Source organism: Chiloscyllium plagiosum, unplaced genomic scaffold (assembly GCF_037043375.1).
Source record: "Chiloscyllium plagiosum isolate Xiang-an unplaced genomic scaffold, Cpla_swu_hap1 HiC_scaffold_5, whole genome shotgun sequence".
Lineage (NCBI taxonomy): Eukaryota > Metazoa > Chordata > Chondrichthyes > Orectolobiformes > Hemiscylliidae > Chiloscyllium > Chiloscyllium plagiosum.
Window position 1 is genome coordinate 96,149,576 of NW_028270143.1, and position 18,349 is coordinate 96,167,924.

Below are 18,349 nucleotides of genomic sequence, written 5' to 3' on the forward strand. Positions count from 1 at the left end.
TCTCTATTCCCCTTTATGAATTTCCTTGACTCTGCCTGTAACGCATCCACATTTGTCCGAGCCAAGCCTTTACTTTAATGTCGACAGAAATTTTTATGATCCATTTTTCATGATTTCTGCTATCTTACATTAATATTCTAATCTCTTAGAAAAAGAGAATCAAGAAACTGATGTGTTCTAAAATCGTCCAAATATTCAGGCCTATTTCTATTCTATAGCCCTTTTCTTTCAGTCTTATTCAATTTTAATTTACTTTGTTAGCCATGGTCAACTGACCTTTTGGGGTTTTTTGCACCATGGAAGAATGTATAGTTGCTGTAAACTTTCTATTTGATCTTAAAAGACCGTGCATTGCAGATGTATTGTCACACTCTTTCAATTGTCCAAACTCCATCCCTGCCAATTTGTGCCTCAATTTCATAATTTCCTTTGTTAAGATCAAACTCTGAAGTTTCAATAATATAAAATTCTATCATATTATGGCCACTCAAGCCTAAAAGGATTCTTACAACAAGATTAGCCCTTTATTGTTAAATAATAGATCTAAATAGTTTGTATGCTAGTCAGTTCCTCAGAATACTAGAAAACCATCCCAACACAATCTGGAAACAGATCCTCTGCCATTATTGCTCATTGGTGTCACTGAAACTATATGCAGGTTAAAGTCAGCCAAACGTACTGCAATACCCATGATACATGCTTCTTGAATCTCCTGATTAATACCATGTCCTACACCACTACAATCACCATTTATCAAATATTACTTGCTGAAATCTGAGACACCCAATAATGAAACAAAATGGCAAATGCGTTAACAGTAGCAATCCAAATAGATGACTTCATCATGAATGTTTAATGAAGTTTCAAGAATGGCTAATGCACATAGACCTCAATAAGTAATATCTATCCAGCTATAGAAGGGAGTGAAAGGTCCATTTGATTAATTTCTCTGACCCATTTATTTTGAGTTTTTTTCACTGTGTGTCTATTTCCACATGGTTGAAGGATCTGAAGTATACTAAAGCTTCTAATAATTTACATTAAAAATGGCTGGGAGTGATTGACAGCTTTACAAGAAAATAAGACGGCCAATATACTTCAATGTCGGATGACTTTTGTTTTAGTCGATGACTCCACAAGGCCATTGTCCAGGACTCTTGAGAAGCAACCTGACTCCAATGGCAAGGGCAGAAATTATGGACCCTGGAGCTGCTGTTCCTAGCCTGGGCTATTAACCCATCCAGCCCGAGCACAATGAGCTTTATCCCAACTCGATCCTGGTTACTGGGCCCTGATGCATCCCACTGTCCCAGGCCCTCCATGACTCCACTAAAAATTATAAGCCGTGTTTGAACCTTCCACCAAAACAAAAGAGCTGACATAGGTGGAGTGATGTGTGGGGGCTGGCTAGCTGTACCCTTATTCTATGCCAATGAAAACTGCCTGAAACTTAAAGGAGCCATTAGTTATTTGTCTCTCTCTCTACAGATGCTGACAGATCTGCTGACCTTTGAGTGTTTAATTTTTCGATTTCAGATTTTCAGCATCTCCAGCATTTTACTTTTATAACTCTAAAGGTTTGTGACCTGCTTCTGACCTCTGTCTTAGGGGATTTGACAGGGTTGCTTTCCCCTGGGGGAGATTATAGAAACAGAGTGGATAATCTTAGACCAAGGGGTCACACATTTAAAGCAAAGATGAGGAGGAATTTCTGGTCTCAGAGGGTAGTGATTTTACGAAGCTCTTTACTGCAGTAGGCTGTTGAGGCTAGATTTTTAAGTATATTCAAGTCAGAGATAGATAGTCTGTTTTAAAAAAAAATCAGTAATGGAATCAAAGGTTATATAGAAAAGGCAGGAAAGCAAAGTTGAGGATTATCAAATCAGCCATGATCTCATTTGAATGGCGAAGTAAACTCAACGGGCTGAATGGCTTTCTACTCTTAGGCCTTATAATGATCCCTTTCCCTTAACTATCAAAGTCTCCTATTCCTTGCATGCATAGAGTCATTAGTTGTATGTCCTAATGAGGCTGAGTATCCGAATTATGGTTGCATGGATTTTTACAAACATTCAAATTGAGAGTAGACCCTGGAGGATTGCTCCTCTATTCAATAAGGTAGACACTGGACTGAATGCTCCACATTGCCACCTATCCCCAATAACTTGGTACTCCCTTATTTATCAAGAATCTATGTCTTAGTCTTAAAATTCTTCAACAACTCCCCTTCCACCAACTTTTGAGGAAGTTCCAAACTTTCACAACCCTCTGTGTGTGAGGGGGTTTGAGCAGCCTAATGGCTTATTTCTGATGTTTATATCTGATTTTTCCAGTCTATACATACTGTAGATTAAAATCTCGCATGATTATTGACATGTCTTTCTGACAAGCTTCCATTATTTCTTCCTTAGTAACCACATGATTGGATGGAGTACAATTAGGGACCTATATGTCACTCCCATGAGTGACTCCTTGCCTTTATCATTTATTTTGAGTCATGCATTCAATAAAAGGTAGTACGTTTATTGAAAGGATGACTGAATTATAAAATGTTTTGTTTGACTGAGATTGCAGTACACTTACATTGCATGTAGAGGTCTCCAGTTCATTTGTAAAGAGGCACAGTGGTGGAACATTGCCAATAGCAGAGCAAGCATACAGCAATGTAGCACTGTAGACATTTGATTTCTTTACATTGGAAATTGATGATGTGAAGTAGTTATGATTTCTCATGTTAAGTGATGCAGTTTTATTAGGATACACATACTATTCTATGCATCAAAAAAATTCCACTTCAGACAAACCATCCTGTATTAATAATAGTGCACAACAGCTAGTAAGTAATTTGACATAATTAATCAATCAATCAATCAATCAAATCAAATCAATCTCCCTGATACTGCTTTTGTTTCTAAATAAAAAAAATTCCCTGTGCATAATAAACCAGCCAATTTGAGATAAAAGCAAGGTTGGAATATAAATCAGCTTACAACAATAAAAATCTCTCCTCACAAGACTTCACAATAATGCAAAATGTGACTTAGATACCATGGGAAAGAATTGTTTTGGTGAATAAACAATTAACATTTACTACAATTTAGATGTTGTTATCACATTTCACATATGGATGATTGAAATCAACAAGTATAAACTTAGCTCAACTCCAGCATCATCTCATTATTTTTCATTGAGAAACTAGTCAAGTCAACAAATTATTTTGATACTGAGACTCAATATAAAAACATACCCATGAAATATTAAAATCAACATGTACTGCCGGCTACAGTAATCAAAATGCTAGGAAAGCCCAAAAATACACTAGAATTCACAATCACGATTAAATATTGCACAGAATGTTTAAATGTTGAAGTCTAATCAATGGTCAGCATCACAAAACCAACTGTACACTTTTTGTTTAAATACTTTGTATTAGTCTGTACTTTCAGCGTATTACTTGTGACTATAAACTCTCTCTCTAGGCATAGTATGCAAGGTTTTCTATTTCAGATCAAATTCTATAATGTTTCACATTGATGGAAATACCAATGCTCAGAGTAGAATTTCTATTGAATCCTACAGTGTGGGAGCAGGGCCTTCGGCCCAACAAGTCCACATTAACCGTCCAAACAATATCCCACCCAACCGTTCCCCATTACTCTACATTTGCCCCGACTAATGCACCTAACCTAGACATCCCTGAACATTATGGGCAATTTTTCAGGCAAAGTAATGAAATGATTCACATTACACCATGTAATACAAATGTTTTAAATCCATACATGAAAACTGTATTTGCTTTTATGTTTAAAAACGCTGAAATCCTCCAACAAGGCTGACATTAGATCTTATGTTGCAATGATAACATTGACAATTAATAAATCCATTGTAGCCAACAATGCAACAATAAGCAATTATCCCAAAGCTTATAAAAGCACAATGTGAAACAATTCAAGCAACAACTAATGGAATATTGGTGGAAATAAAACTGCTCATGAGAATCTGCATATTTTAGAATTAAAGCATTCTGTAGTGGACTATCTTTCATCTTAAAAATCCTGTCACTTTAATATTAGCAAACTTGAGGTAGCTTCAATTTCACCACATTAGAGTACCCAGTGTTAACTTTGTGTAAAATCTTGCATGGCACACACTAAATTTAATGTACATAAAGACTTGGGAAGACTTACCAAGCATGTATCCTTTCGAGGGATCATCAAGGATTCCATTAAAATTAACCCATAATATCCAATCCATATTGAAAAAGCAAGTTGAAATTATTTCCCTCAAGACACCAACTTGTGTATTGTAATGAAAAGAAAAGCCTGTAAATATAAAAACTCATTTCAGCAACATTTCTTTTGCCAGTGTGCAATATAACTACAGCGAAGTTATTTTCAACGAAATTGAGGTTCAAATGAGTAAACAACAAAATTTGTTTGCATTTCTTAACTATTAAACTTAGATCATGTATAACTTAAATATTCAGGTGGACAAATATGTAACAATTTCAGGTCATATTCATTCATACGGATAATGCAACACAAACAAGAAGTTACTTTAATCAGCATTATATACCAACTGGAATATAATCCTTTATATCTCAAATGATTACTCAAGTACTAATGGTTCTCAAGTGCACACTTAAGTGAAAATAAACCATTTTCTACATTATATAGCATTTATATTGCAAGTCATTGTTAACAATAAAACAAAATTAACATTGCCTTCTTGTGACAGAATTCAAACATAATTTTTGTGACCTCAGAAGGCTGTGGAGGCCAAGACACACACTGTATTTAAGACAGAGATATATAGGCTCTTGATTAGTAAGCGGATCAAAGGTTATGGGGAGAAGGCAGAAAAATGGGATTGAGAAACATATCAGCCATAATCAAATAGCAGAGCAGATTCGATGGACCACATAGAGTCACAGAGTCAGAGATGTACAGCATGGAAACAGACCTTTCGGTCCAACCCGTCCATGCCGACCAGATATCCCAACCCAATCTAGTCCCACCTGCTAGCACCCGGCCCATATCCCTCCAAACCCTTCCTATTCATATATCCATCCAAATGCCTCTTAAATGTTGCAATTGTACCAGCCTCCACCACATCCTCTGGCAGCTCATTCCATACATGTACCACCCTCTGTGTGAAAAAGTTGCCCCTTAGGTCTGTTTCCCCTCTCACCCTAAACCTATGCCCTCTAGTTCTGGACTCCCTGACCCCAGGGAAAAGACTTGGTCTATTTATCCTATCCAAGCCCCTCAATTTTGTAAACCTCTATAAGGTCACCCCCTCAGCCTCCGATGCTCCAGGGAAAACAGCCCCGGCCTGTGGAGCCTCTCCCTGTAGCTCAGATCCTCCAACCCTGGCAACATCCTTGTAAATCTTTTCTGAACCTTTTCAAGTTTCACAACATCTTTCCGATAGGAAGGAGACCAGAATTGCACGCAATATTCCAACAGTCACCTAACCAATGTCATGTATAGCTGCAAAATGACCTCCCAACTCCTGTACTCAATACTCTGACCAATAAAGGAAAGCATACCAAACGCCTCCTTCACTATCCTATCTACCTGCGACTCCACTTTCAAGGAGCTATGAACCTGCACTCCAAGATCTCTTTGTTCAGCAACACTCCCTAGGACCTTATCATTAAGTGAATAAGTACTACTAAGATTTGCTTTCCCTGGCTTGTCTTTACCACCCTTCTTAAACAGTGGCACCACATTTGCCAACCTCCAGTCTTCCGGCACCTCACCTGTGACTATTGATGATACAAGTATCTCAGCAAGAGGCCCAGCAATCACTTCTCTAGCTTCCCACAGAGGTCTAGGGTACAGCTGATCAGGTCCTGGGGCTTTATCCACCTTTAACCGTTTCAAGACATCCAGCACTTCCTCCTCTGTAATATGGACATTTTGCAAAGATGTCACCATCTATTTCCCTACAGTCTATATCTTCCATATCCTTTTCCACAGTAAATACTGATGTAAAATTCTCATTTAGTATCTCCCCCATTTTCAGTGGCTCCACACAAAGGCCGTCTTGATGATCTTTGAGGGGCCCTATTCTCTCCCTAGTTACCCTTTTGTCCTTAATATATTTGTAAAGTCCCTTTGGATTCTCCTTAATTTTATTTGTCAAAGCTATCTCATGTCCCCATTTTGCCCTCATGATTTCCCTCTTAAATATATTCCTACTTCCTTTATACTCTAAAGGATTCACTCGATCTATCCTGTCTATACCTGACGTATGCTTCCTTCTTTTTCTTAACCAAACCCTCAATTTCTTTAGTCATCCAGCATTCCCTATACCTACCAGCCTTCCCTTTCACCCTGAAAGGAATATACTTTCTCTGGATTCTCGTTATCTCATTTCTGAAGATTTCCCACTTTCCAGCCGTCCCTTTACCTGCAAACATCTGCCACCAATCAGCTTTTGAACGTTCTTGCCTAATACTGTCAAAATTGGCCTTTCTCCAATTTAGAACTTCAACTTTTAGCTCTGGTCTATCCTTTTCCATCACTATTTTAAAACTAATAGAATTATGGTCATTGGCCCCAAAGTGCTCCCCCACTGACACCTCAGTACCTGTCCTCCCTTATTTCCTAAGAGTAGGTCAAGTTTTCCACCTTCTCTAGTAGGTACATCCACATACTGAATCAGAAAATTGTTTTGTACACACTTAACAAATTCCTCTCCATCTAAACCTTTAACACTTTGGCAGTCCCAGTCTATGTTTGGAAAGCTAAAATCCTCTACCGTAACTACCCTATTATTCTTGCAGATAGCAGAAATCTCCTTACAAGTTTGTTTCTACATTTCCCTCTGACTATTGGGGGGGGGGGGGTCTATATTACAATCCCAATAAGGAGATCCTCCCTTTCTTATTTCTCAGTTCCACCCAAATAACTTCCCTGGATATATATGGCCTAATTCAGCTCCTATATCTTACAGTAACAGAAAAAGGAATCGCTGGAGTAACTCAGCAAGTCTGTCAGTATCTGGGAGAAAAATCATTGTTAACGTTTCAAATCCAGTGATCCTTCTTCAGAAGTTCTGTACCTGCTTTACATTGGTATTAAGTGTGTTAATAGACTATTGAACTAGATTGGATTATGCAATATGAGAACGATGAGGCCAGCAACAATCACTTTTAAAGTGTGTTGCTGGAAAAGCACGTTCCTCATGAAGGGCTCCGGCCCGAAACATCGATTCTCCTGCTCCTCAGATGCTGCCTGACCTGCTGTGCTTGTTCAGCAACACACTCTCAACTCTTATCTCCAGCATCTGCATACCTCACTTTCTCCCAGCAGCAATCACTTGTTCAGTTAAATAAAGACATCTGGATGTTGCTGAGAATACCCTTGTTGCTTCTACTTAGTGTATTATTTCAGACCAGGTCAATAGACCGGACACTGAAATTACCATAATGGTGTGAACTTGAGTATTTATCCTCACAGCACCAGAGTTCGATTCCTGCCTCAGGCAACTCCCTGTGTGGAGTTTGCACATTCTCCCAGTGTCTCCCAGTTTCCTCCAGGTGCTCCGGTTTCCTCCCACAATCCAAAGATGTGCATGCCAGGTGAATTGGCCATGCTAAATTGCCCATAGTCTTAGGTGCATTACTCAGGGTAAATATAGGGTGGGGGAAATGGGTCTGGGTGGGTTGCTCTTCAGAGGGTCTGTATGGACTTGTTGGGCTGAAGGGCCTGTTTCCATACAGAAGGCTATCTATCTATACATCCACTAGTTCCACATTGGATGGCTGACAAACTTAAGGCTAACACATTCAGGAGTGAGTTTTTAAAAGCATAATGAGTAATAAGTTATGCTGAAGAATCTTTTTGGTCTTGACAAAATAAAACGTTAGAAGTGTGCAGTTTTATTCCGTCAAAATAATTCATGTCGCAGCATTTTTGTCTTATCTCTTTCTCTCCATCTTATTTGCATTCTCCAAATGTTATTTTGTTTCTGAGGCAGTATTTGAATGTAATTTATGCTTCCTTGTAGTTACGGTATTCAAATCATTCCTTTATTGTTATAAAATGCCCCAAGGCACTTCAAAGAAGCATTACCAACCAAAGTATGATACTGAGCCACATTGGAGATATTAATCAGATTCTGGATTAGTGGTGCTGGAAGAGCACAGCAGTTCAGGCAGCATCCAAGGAGCTTCGGAATCAACGTTTCGGGCAAAAGCCCTTCATCAGGAATAAAGGCAGTGAGCCTGAAGCGTGGAGAGATAAGCTAGAAGAGGGTGGGGGTGGGGAGAAAGTAGCATAGAGTACAATGGGTGAGTGAGGGAGGGGATGAAGGTGATAGGTCAGGGAGGAGAGGGTGGAGTGGATAGGTGGAAAAGGAGATAGGCAGGTAGGACAAGTCTGGACAAGTCATGGGGACAGTGCTGAGCTGGAAGTTTGGAACTAGGGTGAGGTGGGGGAAGGGGAAATGAGGAAACTGTTGAAGTCCACATTGATGCCCTGGGGTTGAAGTGTTCCGAGGCGGAAGTTGAGGCGTTCTTCCTCCAGGTGTCTGGTGGTGAGGGAGTGGCGGTGAAGGAGGCCCAGGACCTCCATGTCCTCGGCAGAGTGGGAGGGGGAGTTGAAACGTTGGGCCACGGGGCGGTGTGGTTGATTGGTGCGGGTGTCTCGGAGATGTTCCCTAAAGCGCTCTCCTCCCTGACCCATCACCTTCATCCCCTCCCCCACTCACCTATTGTACTCTGCTACTTTCTCCCCACCCCCACCCTCCTCTAGCTTATCTCTCCACGCTTCAGGCTCTCTGCCTTTATTCCTGATGAAGGGCTTTTGCCTGAAACGTCGATTTTGCTGCTCCTTGGATGCTGCCTGAACTGCTGTGCTCTTCCAGCACCACTAATCCAGAATCTGGTTTCCAGCATCTGCAGCCATTGTTTTTACCATATTAATCAGATGTTAACCAACTTTTAGGAACTTTCTTAAAAAGCAGCACCAACAGGGAAAGAGGAGGGTATTTCAGAGTTTGGTTAAGGACACCAAATGTACAATAAGTCAGAATTCAAGTACAGATACTTCGTAGGCTTATCAGACTGTTGACAATTCCAGAGACAGGGAAGGCAAGGCCATGAAGAGGATAAAAACATGACTGAGAATTTTACAATTAAGCTGTTGCATGGTCAGGCGTCAATGCAAGTCAACGAACACAGGTGACAGGAGAACAGGACTTGCTGCAAGGTAAGCCATGGGCAGTACAGGTTTGGATGACTTCAAGTTTACAAAGGGAGGAATGTAGGATACCAACCAGAACGTGTCAGAATTTTCAAGTCTACAGGAGTCAAAAGGCATGAATGAGGCTTTCAGTAGTAAATGAGCTGATAGCTGGGCAACAGTCTGGAATTGAAATCAAAAGCAAAAAGTAAATCAGTCTTCCCAATATGTAATATCTCAATCTGAGAAAGAGCATCACTCCTGCTGCCCCTGCCAACTGATGCCATAACTCTAACGTAGACCAAGCTGCACTGAAACTGACACTGTTGCTTATCACTGAAAAACTGGTTAGGAAAAAAAAGGTCTGTAAGCAATTGTGTAAAAGGTAAATGGCCATCAGTCATTTTTTTTGAACTGCTGGGGAAAACTCTGATTTAATATAAAATTATGACATTGTTTCGCTTCAATGAGGGATCTGCTTTACAACTTTGCCTGAAAATCAAATCAATTCTACAATGTTTGTGTTCTACAAGAATTTGTTTTTTTCTGACAACAGAGCCTCACAAAGAATAAACACTCAGCTACATTTAAGCTATGCTATATCCAGCAGCCAGGCGGAGCTAGACAACATTTCACAGCAAGACACAGCATTTATTCGTTTCCCAGCCTTTCGTGTTAGCAGAGCTATTCAGATGTTTATATAAATTTCCCTCTCCCAACGCCAACACTCCTTCCCACCAAACTACTGGAGGCTCCTCCGGGCATTGAGAGTTTTAATCTTCAGCTAACTGATACAGTAGTTAGCATGAGATCACCCACAAAAGCAAACCTTGGAATAAAAAAAAACTGTTTCCAAATTTTGTTTTTAGAAAACCTTGTAATTTACAAAAGTACAGTTTGTGAAATTTTCAATGCTTTGTCTGGTGCTAATCAACATTCCCGGTATCATATCCAACCTTGCTGCACACACTCCATTTTGTTTTGTGGTGCTTGTGCCTTCACTTCCTCTGTATTTGTTGCATTGTTGTTTTTTTATAACTTTGCAGCTTGGATTACTTCCACCAGCTTTTCTTTCAGACTCATGCTAACAGGCAAAGGACTTGAATCACATTCTCTGTTCTATACACAGCCATACGTGGCGACCTCAAAAGATAAAGCAAGTGCTGACCAATAATTTAGAAAAAAGCTGACAACACAAAACAAGACCTAAATATAGGCCCATGACACGCGAAAACTGATTTCAGCATGAGCTATTCTCGGTTACTCATTCTTTCCCTTGGTTTTTTTTTTCTTCGTTATGCTCCCCACTGTCCATTCTACCAAGATGTGGAGGAGCTGGCGTTGGACTGGGGTGGACAAAGTTAAAGATCACAAAACACCAGATTATAGTCCAACAGGTTTATTTGAAAGCACTAGCTTGCGGAGCGCTGCTCCTTCATCAGGTAGCTATGGAGCAGGACCATAAGACACAGAATGTATAACAAAAGATTACAGTGTGATGCAACTGAAATGATATATTGAACAATCTATCCCAGAAGCAGAGAAACTATGCTATGTTCTTCACAGCCTGCAACACATTATCTATGAGGATGAGCACCTCACCAAGATCTTCCCTACGCCTCCACTTCTCATCTTTAAACAACTGCCAAACCTGAAACAGATCATTGTTCACAGCAAACTGCCCAGTCTTCAGGACAACATCGACCACAACACCATACAACCCTGTCATGGCAACCATTGCAAAACATATCAGAGTGAAGACATGGATACCACCATTACACATGGGGACACCACCCAAATGTACACAGCAGTACTCATGTGACTTGGCCAACATTGTCTATCACATATGCTGCCCTGAGGCATGGTACATTGGCGAGACCAGGCAGACATTATGACAACGGAGGAATGGACACCGCGCAACAATCACCAGGCAGGGATGTTCTCTCCCAGTCGGGGAGCACTTTAGCGGTCCGAGGCACTCGGCCTCAGACCTTTGTGTGACCATCCTCCAAAGCGGGCCTCAGGACAAGCAACAATGCAAAGTGGCCAAGCAGAGGCTGATAGCCAAGTTTGGCACCCATGAGGATGGCCTCAACTGGGACCATGGGTTCTCGTCACGCTATGGTGACCCCATTGCACTATACACTCTCTCACACAGACAAACACGCACGCAGAGTGTCCATCATACACACGCTCTCTCTCATATACACACACAGGCTTATACTCCAAAACACACACACACACACACACACTTTACTAAGCATACGCACACATACAAATACCCACTCTCTCACACGCACTCCCACTCACATGCACACACACACACACACACATAGACAGTTGTGAGCAGGATGCTCTTCGGACGTTTGATGCAGGTTCAATGGGCTGAATGGCCTTCTTCCACACGCTAGGGATGCTATGATTCTATCAATGCAATTGCAACAACACTCAAGAAGCTGGACATAAATTGGGGTCAAATCAGCCCACTGGATTGCTTCCATGTCTATAAGCATCCACTCCCTCACCACCGTCACTCATTAAGCACTGCTGTAATATCTACAAGATGCACTGCAGAGATTTACTTTCCAAACCCATGACCACTTCCACTTTGAAGGACAACAGCAGCAGATACATGGGAACACCATCACCCGCAAGTTCCCCTCCAAGCCACCCACCAACCTAACTTTGAAATAGATCACTACTCCTTCACAGTCACTGGGTTAAAATCTTGGAATTCCCTCCCTGACCGTATTATGGGTTAACCTACAACATGTGGATTGTAGTATCTCAAGGCAGCTCAAGAATGTTGGCCCAGTGATGCCCAAGTCCCAGAACTGAATATTTCTTTTTAAAGAAGACCATTCGCATGCAGAGAATGCATCAGTAACATTGCAAATATGCTGATTGTGATTATTTAATGCTGGAAAGTTAACATTTCAACTCTATGAATCCTTGTTAATAACTCAATGGAAATAGCAGTCAGACCGCTTGTGCTCTGCTTATCCCTGCTGGCCAGACTTTGTTCCCCACGACTCACCCATTCCATTGGGTAAGTGAATCCTTATTGCCACTGCTACCACTGGGAGTGAACAATTCCCTTCCCCAGCATCTCATCAGAAAAACTAGCATCCTTCTAACAGCTGATGAAATGACGGTACATAGGTGGTTGTTTAAAACCTTCCTTACAGGCTAAGCTGTTGGTCATTTGACCCAATACCCTCTTTGTTGTTGCTCAGTGAGATTCAAATGTGAAAACAGATTTGAAGTAAAGATTAGACATGATGATAATGGCAGAACAGGCTTGGTGGGCCAAATGGTTGTTTACTTATGTCCTGTAGAATCTCTACAGTGTACAAACAGATCATTTGGCCCAACAAGTCCACACCAACCCTCTGAACAGTAACCCACCCAAACCCATTCCCCTTTCCTATTACTGTACATTTACCCCTGACTAATGCACTAACCAGACATCCCTGAACACTACAGGCAATTTAGCATGGCCAATTAACCTAACCTGCACATCTTTGGATTGTGGGAGTAAACCAGAGCACCTGGGAGGAAACCCACGCAATGCAGGCATTGGGAGAATGTGCAAATTCCACACAGTCGCCCAAGGCTGGAATTGAACCCGGTTCCTTGGTGCTGTGAGATAGCAGTGCTAACCACTGAGCCATGATTCATTTTCTTCACAATTAAATTTCTTTTTAACCACATCATCAGTCACAAAACTCTGCTTTCAAAATAATCTCATGCATCTTCTGCACATGCAGTAATTAAAATTGGAAGAAAATTTTATTGCTGCGTAGTTTAGAGACTCGAGTTCTAATTTTAGACATGGGATGAGGTGGGTGGTTTGTCACTACTGGATATCAAATCCAGGAAGATCAACAAAAAGCATACCGGAAAAATAAAACCTCAATGCAAGTATACTCACACGTTGGGTTCAATTTCTTTCACTGTGTGCCTTGCCTTATAGCATTTCAGATATTCTGTGTAATGCAAATAGTCCCAAGTGTAAAATGAAGCTGCAGTGAAGCAGCTCAGAAAATACACAATATTGTACAGATGTTTTTTTAGAACAAAAGAATCTGATTTCTAACAAAATGTTAATTTGCCTTTGTAATTATTTTCATACACCTAATTGATCCACACAGGAGATTATTACACACTGCAGCTGTCATGAGAAACATACTTCCATCAAATTAGAATTACAATCACAATCTGCTCTATTACATCAAGCTCTATCTTTCTTTTGCAGTGCACCAGGAACTCAGGAGATTTTAGCAAACGAAAGGAATAAAATCTATTATATGGGAAATAACAGGCATACTGTATTTTGTATTAAACAGGTGAATGTGTTGTGCAAATTATAATTCCACATTTGGGGCTTCAACAGGAGAGATTGAGACAATTCTTTAGCAGGACTCCCTTATTAGATTCCATAAATTATGCACTTAGAAGCAGAAAGAACCTAGATAGAGTAAGCATGCTTTAAAAAAAATAGCAGATGGAGATCAATCTGGGTATACGAGCGGCTCAAAAGGAGAGGAAGTGGGCTTCTAGTAGGAGGAAACTAAAGGAGAGAGTGAGCTCCATGAAACATGCGAATAAGTTACTTCAAAGCATTGTATATAATTATTTGTCTTTTGCATGCATTCTTTCATTCCACTAAAACTGGACTTTTCACTGCCAGCTGAGAAATAGCAAAGAGGCTGAACCTGTGATATTAAAGAGTTAACTTGCTCACCTGACCCGCATGAAAGAGGATGTCCCGAGGCTAAGGTGGGATGCCTCTGACTTGCAGGTAGATTGTAAGGAATTTACATTCCCATCCCTTGCCTTTTGTAATGTTAAACGATTAAATGGGACACTCTCGAGACATTAATGTAATACTAAAGGGTTAAAACTGCACTGTCTTTGGGTGGGGACGACAGCCATGAAAGAACGAGGATGACTATCCATTGTAATTTACACTTGGTTTAGACATTACTCCCCTGCTATCGTCAAGTTAAACTATCAATTCAATCTCTTCCATTTAGAAATGCTTTCTGGCCAGAGGTACGTCGCATCTGTAATGCCTTAGGAAAGCACTGAGCCAGGAAATCGTCTGTGCAACGATTCCCCAGGATTAGGGCATTAGCATGATCTCCAAGGATGATCTCATCCTGCCATTGTACCTGGGGTAACAGGTGATTGAGTAACTGGGGGTTGTCCTGAAATGTATGCAACTGTGGAGGAGTGGCCAGGATATCTGTAAGCATCGCAACTGACTTGTATAAAGGGGATGTGCTTTCTTTGTTGAGTGCCTCACTTTGACGTGACTTCACATGCCTGTGAAGAGGGTTAAAGGGGTCCGGGGAGTCACCTAGCTTGTACTGTACTCTGCGAAAGTGAGGACTGCAGATGCTGGAGATCAGAATCAAGAGTGTGGTGCTGAAAAAGCACAGCAGGTCAGGCAGCATCCGAGGTGTAGGAAAAATCGACTCTTGACCCAAAGAAAAGACCTTGTCTATTTACCCTATTCATGTCCCTCATGATTTTATAAACCTCTATAAAAGGTCATCCCATAGCCACCAACGCTCCAGGGAAAACAGCCCCAGCCTATTCAACTTTTCCCTATAGCTCAAATCTTCCAACTCTGGCACAATATCCTTGTAAATCTTTTCTGAACCCTTTCAAGTTTCACAAATCCTTCTGATAGGAAGACCAGAATTGCACGCAAAATTCCAAAAGTGGCCTAACCAATGTTCTGTACAGCCACAACACGACCTCCCAACTCCTGTACTCAATACAGTGACCGATAAAGGAAAGCATACCAACCGCCTTCTTCACTATCCTATCTATCTGTGACTCTACTTTCAAGGAGCTATGAACCTGCACTCCACGGTCTCTTTGTTCAACAACACTCCCTAGGACCTTACCATTAAGTGTATACGTCCTGCTAAGATTTGCTTTACCAAAATGCAACACCTCATATTTATCTAAACTAAACTCCATCTGCCACTCTTCAGCCCATTGGCCCAGCTGATCAAAATCCCACTGTAATCAGAGCCATCCTTCTTCTCTGTCCACTACACCTCCAATTCTGGTGTCATCTGCAAACTTCCAACCAAACCTCAAGCTCACATCCAAATCATTTATTTATATAAATGAAAAGTAGTGGACCAGCACCGATCCTTGTGACACTCCACTGGTCACAGGCCTCCAGTCTGAAAAACAACCCTCCACCAACACTCTGTCTTCTACCTTTGAGCCAGTTCTGTATCCAAATGGCTAGTTCTCCCTGTATTCCATGAGATCTAACCTTGCTAATCAGTCTCCCATGTGGAACCTTGTCGAATGCCTTATTGAAGTCCATATAGATCACATCTACTGCTCTGCCCTCATCAATCTTCTTTGTTGCTTCTTCAAAAATACTTTGAGACGTGATTTCCCATGCTATCTCTAATCAGTCTCTACCTCTAATCTTTCCTTGCCTTTCCAAAACACATGTACATGCTGTCCCTCAGGATTCCCTCCAACAACTTGCCCACCACAGATTTCAGACTCACTGGTCTATAGTTCCCTGGGTAGTCCTTACCACCTTTCTTGAACAGTGGCACCACATTAGCCAACCTCCAGTCTTCCAGAACCTCACTTGTGACTATCAATGCTACAAATATCTCAGCAAGGGGCCCAGCAATCACTTCCTTAACTTCCCAAAAAACAAAAAGAGATCTTGGGTACACCTGATCAGGTCCCGGGGATTTATCTACTTTTATGCATTTCAAGACATCCAGCGCTTCATCCTCTAATATGGTGGCATCTTGAAAAATGTCCATTTATTTCCCTACAGTCTATATCTTCCATGTCCTTTTCCGCAGTAAACACTGATGCAAAATACTTGTTTAGTGTCTCCCCCACCTTTCTCGGCTCCACACAAAGACCACCTTGCTGATCTTTGAGGGGCCATATTCTCTCTCCAGTTACCCTTTTGTCCTTAATGTATTTGTAAAAACCCTTAAGATTCTCCTTAACTCTATTTCGTGAATGTTTCAGGAGTATAGTAGCGGGCTGAATACACATCTTTGTGGGGCAGTGTTGATGATTTTGAAGGAAGAGTTATTGCCTATTCTTCCTGATTACAGTCCAAGGGTAAGCAAGTTGAGGGTCCAGTTACAGAGCAGGGAGCTTGGAGTTTAGATGGGAGATTGCTTAGAATTATGTTGTTGAAGGTGGAGCTGCAGTCAATAAACAGAAGCCTGACAATGGGTACTCTTGTTATCCACATGTTCTAGGGCGGAGTGTAACGCCAGAGCGAAGGCATCTGCTGTGGACCTTTGGCACAGGATCAAGGCAATTTGGGAGGCTGATTAGATTAGATTACATTACATTACAGTGTGGAAACAGGCCCTTCGGCCCAACAAGTCCACATCGATCCGCCGAAGCGCAACCCACCCATACCCCTACATTTACCCCTTACCTAACACTGCGGGCAATTTAGCATGGCCAATTCACCTGACCTGCACATCTTTGGACTGTGGGAGAAAACCGGAGCACCCGGAGGAAACCCACGCAGACACGGGGAGAATGTGCAAACTCCACAGTCAGTCGCCTGAGGTGGGAATTGAACCCAGGTCTCCGGCGCTGTGAGGCAGCAGTGCTAACCACTGTGCCACCCACATGACTAACCTCCCTAAGCTCTTCATAGTTATTGGAGGACAGAGGCACAGGGTTGTAGTAATTGAGGCATGCTGCATAATTTCCTTTGTCAGCAGGATGATGGTGATCTTCTTGAAGCATATGGGGACTTCAGATCGTAGTAAGACAAGGTTAAAAATGTTGGTAAATACTCCCGCCTGCTGGTCTGCACAGGATCGGAGTACACAGCCAGGGACTCCACCTAGGCCAGTCACTTTCTGTAGGTTCACTCTCGATAAGGCTGATCTAATGTCTGCAGCAGTCACCATGGGTGATTCAAGGCCGTTAGGATAGGGCGACAGCATTTCATTGCCCTTCTGTTCATTGGGTAGAGATTAACTGATGCCTGCAATTTTGTTTAACTTCACTTTGTAGCCTATTATGTAAGCCTTGCTGCAAACAACGGGTGTCCATGTGTCAAGGCTAATGCAGCCGTTTCCTGCATAATGCTGCTGGCTTAAACTAAAGAGGTTAGTTAAGATACTACATCATGACATTAGAGATGGGGAACAGATCTGACCTTACCTGTGCACATAAACTTACAAATCGCAGTTTTCAAAAGAATCCAATTAGGATTATAATACTGATAAGTAGATTTCCCTGTCAGAATGATAGAGGGAATTGAAATCTGGACATCCACGCTTCCACAGGAATTAAAAATAAATCCATAATCATGAGACCTGTGGCACCTAATTTCATGTCTTTACACAATCTGTCATACATCATAGAGAATATTTTAGCTTGTTTATTTCATCTCATACTTATAAACTCCTGTATTCACTTTTAATCACAGTAGGATCTAACAGAGGATAACTTCCCTCCATCAGCTATTTCAACAGATTTTACTGTAGAAAAATACAATGGCTACAGCACAGGAGGCCATTCAGCTCATCTTGTCGGTGTTAGCTCTGCGAGAGGGACTCAGTTAGTCCCACTCACCTGCTTTTACTCAGTCTTGCAAATAGATTCGGTTTTAAATTCAGAAAGTTAACTCATTTCCATTTGAAACACACAATTGAATCTATCACCACCACCACCACCACATTCTAAATTTTAACTGTGGTCAGTCACTTTAAACTGTGGCTCTCTGTTTCTCAACCCTTCTCCAATAGGAACACATTCTTCTCATCTACTCTATCTAGATTCTTCATCTCGGTCAAATCCAATATTCTATTGACTAAATTTTGAAAAGGTTATTGATTTTTAAAATATCTTTGCGGGATGCGAGTCACTAGTTAGACACGCATTTCCCGAGAAGGTGATGGGTGAACAGCACACAGAGGTCCTTGGGATGTTGGGACACCCCCAGAGAAATTTGGAAGGAAGGGAATTCCAGGATTCTGACCCAGCAACAGTGAAGGAAGCGAGATTGTTCCTAGTCAGGATGCTGTGTGGCTCAAAGAGGAACTTTTAGCTAGTCGGCCGAAGCTGCTTTCTGCAAGCGCTGGCCTTTCCTGTGACTTTGAAGAGAAACA

At 41.4% G+C, this 18,349-nt stretch overlaps 1 protein-coding gene across 2 annotated transcripts in view; it reads right to left on the reverse strand.

Moving 5' to 3' along the window:
• LOC122550081 (enhancer of polycomb homolog 1-like) overlaps positions 1-18,349 on the reverse strand; it is a 251,768-nt gene that overhangs the window by 156,156 nt on the left and 77,263 nt on the right. For both annotated transcript variants that reach the window (XM_043690607.2, XM_087987520.1), the window contains exon 2: positions 4,188-4,322. In XM_043690607.2, the coding sequence (XP_043546542.2) occupies positions 4,188-4,226 (39 nt within the window). In that variant the 5' untranslated portion in view covers positions 4,227-4,322. The remainder of the gene's footprint in view (positions 1-4,187; positions 4,323-18,349) is intronic.